General features: G+C 58.6%; 1 protein-coding gene across 1 annotated transcript; it reads right to left on the reverse strand.

Annotated features, from left to right (window-relative positions):
* Positions 1-1,550: 1,550 nt before the first annotated feature.
* On the reverse strand, positions 1,551-4,494 carry VRTN (vertebrae development associated). The gene has a single exon (XM_059371333.1). It carries the CDS (start codon positions 4,492-4,494, stop codon positions 2,374-2,376), a length of 2,121 nt encoding a protein of 706 aa, XP_059227316.1. The 3' UTR covers positions 1,551-2,373.
* Between the last annotated feature and the right edge of the window lie 386 nt (positions 4,495-4,880).

Genomic DNA, 4,880 nt, shown 5'->3' on the forward strand with positions numbered 1-4,880 from the left:
CCCATGTGCAAATGTTGCCTCTCCAATGTCTAAGACTATCATCAATAGGTCTGGGTGCCTACCAGGAACCCAGACTAGTCTCTTGCTGCACCAGATCGCCACCTGCTGGCTATAGGTGGTCACCGCAGACCAGACTTAGCAAGATCATTCTGGCATTTCTCAGGATGGGAGAGTTTGAAAGCAAAGTCTGTATCAGAGATGAGAGCAGCACTGACCTAGATAAGGGGGTTGCTGTGGGATGAATAAAAATGGCCAATGAGAGATATTTAGGAAGTAGGATTGATTCAATTTGACAACACCAACCCCAAAGGACAATAGCAGGAAAAGCATAGTGGCCCCATTATTCATTCCCCCTTTCAACAAGTTGAAGCACCTACTATGTGCCAGCAACTGATCTTCCTGCTGGGAGTACAGGGCTGTAAGCAAGTCAGGAAAAAGCCCCACTTTGCATGGCGCTTGTGCTCTAATGGACTAGGGGCTGGAGGTAATCAAATATGCAAACAAGCAAGCAAATTATTAGATGGAAATAAAGACCACATGGAGATTTTCAAAGCACAATGCAATAGGGACTCAGATCTGAATGGTAAGGAGTCTGCCCTGTAAAGCTGTTCCAAAGGAACAAATGCCCTCAAAGTGTAGGATGTTCAAGACCCAAGGCAGCCAGTGTGGCTGGAGCGTGGTGGGTGAGGGCATGAGTGGGACAAGCAGGGAGAGCCAGTCAGGGGCCAGATTATGAAGGCTACGGTCAGGCGGTGTGAGGAACTCTAAGAGTGAAGGGAAGCCACAGACACAGGTTAGACAGGAAAGTGAAAGAACACAATTTCACTTAAAGCGCTCTCTGGCTGTTCTGTGGAGCGTGGATTGTGCAGGGCAAGGAGAGAAGGGAGAGAGATGGGGAAGTGGGGACATGCGCCAGTGGGGATGGCACCAGCAGCATGAAGGGGAGGGTTCTGGGTACACTTTGGAGTTAGCCAACAGGACTTGCTGATAGGCTATGGGGATGAAAAAAAAAAACAGAATCAAGAAAGACTCCCAAAAATGACAGCCATTGCAGGAAACCAACAGTTCCCTGCTGATGCCATACCCCAATAAGCTGAGTTCTGGCCTTAAAGCTCAGCCCACTGGAGGGGGTTTGCAAGTTAGCCACTATGAGGATGGCGGTGTGTCCTTACCTGGGCCTGGGCAGAGCCTGCTTGGGTACACAACCAGCATCAAGAAAGCCTGACCTGGCCTGTGAGGACCCGTGGTGGGCTGGTTTTCTTCCATAGTGGGAGGATCCTTCCAGGCCGCCAGAGCCCTACCCCCAGCTGGAAGTGCACCCAATGTGGTCACCTCTAGATCCAATGCTAAACAGAATCCCAGAGTCATCCCCGCCCTCCCCCAAGCCCTGGACCTGGGAGCAAGCGTCCCAACACCAAAGGGACTGAAGGAGTGAGCAGGCACATCCTAGCTAAACAAATACCAGAGACCAAGGGCTGTGGGTACCATATCACTTTATTTTCTTGGTTTTCCAACTTGACTCTTGGACAATGGGAATTCAGTTAGTTGCTTTTCTGGCCACCGTAAGGTCCCTCACTGATGGGGCACAGGCTCAGAGGAGAGGCTCAAGAAGATGGGATCCCCAAGAGCCAACCAGGCTGGGAGAGGACTGAAAGGTCTACAGCAGATGGACCAAGCACCAGCAGAAGCTCGAAGCCCCCTCCCCCAAGCCCTTTACCACATTCCTTGCAAGGGACAGGCCGGCACCTCAGTGACCCAGCTCAGGGCCCCCCCTCAGAGGTCCTTCCTATATACCTTCACTTGTCATGCTAAGCCTGGCACCCTCTCCCTTGAGGGCACCAGGCAGAAGCCACGGACCACCTCCATAATTGATTTCTAATGTTCCTTTGGGAAACATATTTGAGTAAGCAGGGTACCAACCCCCAAATAAACTGAAGACATACACTCCACCTAATGGGACAGCCAGCCACGTTGCAGTACGGTCTTCGTCCTCACGAGAAGTTGAAAGCAGCTTTAGCCATCAAACCCCCTCACAATCCTCATGCATTTGCTTCCCAACATCAGTCAGAGGGCCCAGCCAACCCACTTAAATCAAAACAAAAAATTAAAACCAAGACAAGAAAAAGCAAAAATGGCAAACAACCGAAAAGAACAACGCTGGTCCTGCAGCTCTCTGGGAAGACCAGACGGCTCATCTCTGGCTCCAACGGCCTTCGAGCCAGGAAGCAGCAGCGCGGAGCTGCCCTGGGATTCAAGGTGGACGCTGTGGGAGCCAGAGCAAAGGGCACGCTGGCCAAAGCCAGGGGTCAACTTAGGTCCCTGAGCCTGTCCAAGCAGGTCCCCTTTCCTCCCTACCCTCTTCACACCACCCCCTCAGCCATCCACCAGGGTGAGGCCGTCATAGAGCGCTCGCTTCCACATGTAGTAGGTAGAGCGGGCAGTGAGGGGAAACAGGGCGCTGAACTCCTTGAAGGAGGGGAAGCTCTTAGACTGGAAGCGCTTCTGCAAGAACAGCTTGGCCTGGGCCTTGAACTTCGTGGTGCCGAGCATGTCCATCACCAGCACCTGGCCATCCCTGCCCCCCACGGCTGCCTCTGCCCCGGGGTGGCTGGACAGGGACTGGCTGTGGGGCTGGCCCTGGGCCATGGCCCCCTCTCCGGAAGGACCCCCCCGGGCCTTTCCTGGATCCTCTCCTGCAGAAGCCCCCACCGGGGCGGGGGTCCCACCAGGAGGGGTCATCGCAGCAGGCCCATCCCTGCCAGCTTCCTTCTCCTGCTTCTCCTCAGCTTCCCGCAGCCCTCCTTTGCCCAAGGCGGGGTCCTGCATCTGGAATCTGGACAGGCCTCTGGGCCAACCCCGGGCAAGACTCTTCCACACCCAGAAGGTGGAGGGCGACAGGCTTGGGTAGCGAAGGCGGAAGCGACAGAAGGGGAGATGCCCGCTCAGCACTTGCTTGCGGGCAGCCCTGCGCAGGCGCCTCTGCCAATGGGACAGGGGCACCTTGGGGGGCAGGAACGCGTGGGCAGCGGGTGATCCCCCTGCCGTGGCTTGGCCCGTCCCCTCTCCCCCTGCTTCCTTCCAAGGGAGCAGGGCCTCTTCCAGAACGGACACTGGCTGGGGAACCACGGTGGTGGGGAGGGCAGGTGCCGGCTTGAAGCCGGGGTTCCTCCGGAGGGCCTTCCGGCGCCAGTTGTAGTAGGTGGACCGCGAGATGCCGGGGAACCTGCGTTTGAAGCAACGGTAGGGCACCAGCGTGTTCAGGGAGATGCAGTGCTCCAGGTACAGCTTGGCCCGCTGCATCAGGACCATTCCCGGGCTGACCGCCGCCAGCGCGGAACACTCCAGCCCCCTGGCCGCCTGCTCCTCCGGCAGCTTCTCCAGCCCCTCCGTCACCGGCACCTCTTTGGGGGCCTGGGCCTGGCAGGTGCCGGAGCCCAGCAGCTCCTGCTTCCAGGCATAGTAGGTGGAGCGGGAGATCTCGGGGAACCTCTGGAGGAACTGCTGCAGCGGCACGACGCCCCCGCGGTGGAAGCTGTCCTGCAGGAAGTGCTTGGCCGAGAAGCGGGCAGCCACCTTCTGCCGGTGCTCCTGCGACTGGCGCCGCCAGCGGTAGAAGGTGCTCTTGGTGACGCTGTAGCGCTCACAGAGGTGGGAGTAGCTGAGGCCGGGCTCCTGGCTGAGCAGCTCCAGCGTCTTGGCCGGTGGCAGCAGTGGGGCTGCGGGGCTGGGGGCAGGGGCCGGGGCACCTTCGGCCTCCACCTCCTCCAGCCCCACCACAGGGGCAAAGTACTGGTGGCGGAAGAGGTGGCTGGTGAGGGGCTGGCCGGCCCACATGATGTGCAGCGTGGCGGGAACGTGGTCGCAGCGGCGAGGCCGGATGACCCGGTTGAAGTAGGGCCGGATCTTGAGGTTTCGCATGGGGTAGATGGAGTAGATGTTGCGCTGAAGGACGGAGGCGAGCGCGTACAGGTGCCACACGTTGGAGAAGCTGCTGGGGAAGCACGTGGCCTTGACGTCTGCGTCGAAGATGGCCTCCAGCGTGGCGGACGGCAGGCTGGTCATCTCAGGGGACTCCTCGGAGCACAGGGAATAGCGCACGGCCTGCAGCATCACCTTGGAGTCGATCATGCCCTGCAGGTAGTAGTGCCGGTGCAGGAGCATCTCCACCACCGTGCGCGCCCGCAGCTCCAGGCTGAAGCCCACGTCCCCCCACAGCAGCACGCTGGCCGCCTCGAACAGCAGGCTGCCCTCGCCTCGGCACACCAGCGGCAGCATGTTCCGGGGAGCGTCCTCCGGGTACAAGCTCAAGGCCACGGAGTCCACCTCCAGCACCTGGGGGCTGGAGCCCCCCTCCCGGCAGGTGGGGAGGGTGAAGGTGGACAGCACCCGCTTGGCCTCCAGAGCAGCGCCGACCAGACCCTCGAAGCCCTCAGACTCCACGGCCTCCTGCAGCTCCTGCAGCACCTGCTGTACCAGCTGCCTCCGAGAGGTCATCCTGCCAGGGCCAAGGGCAGAGGGCAGAGGGCACAGTCAGGACAAGGCACCCAGATACCCAGCAACGGGGACTCGCACCTTCTCCCCCAAAGATAATACCCACTCACTCCCGTTCCCCCACTGAGGGCAGACTGGCTAAGGACCTCCCCAGGTTTAACCCCTTAGGGGTAGAGAGGACGAGCCTGGTCTCTGGAACCTGGCTTTGAAATGCTGGTTCGGAGACAAGTCACCTCAGCTCTCCAGGCTTCTGGTTCCTTTTCTGTAAAGTGGATGACGGAAGTATTCCGTTATACTGTTATTGTGAGCATGAGACAGTGAAAGCATGGAGATATACAGGTATACACACACACACACTCTCTCATCCTTAGATCAGTACCTAACGCACA

Source organism: Mustela nigripes, chromosome 13, assembly GCF_022355385.1.
Source record: "Mustela nigripes isolate SB6536 chromosome 13, MUSNIG.SB6536, whole genome shotgun sequence".
Lineage (NCBI taxonomy): Eukaryota > Metazoa > Chordata > Mammalia > Carnivora > Mustelidae > Mustela > Mustela nigripes.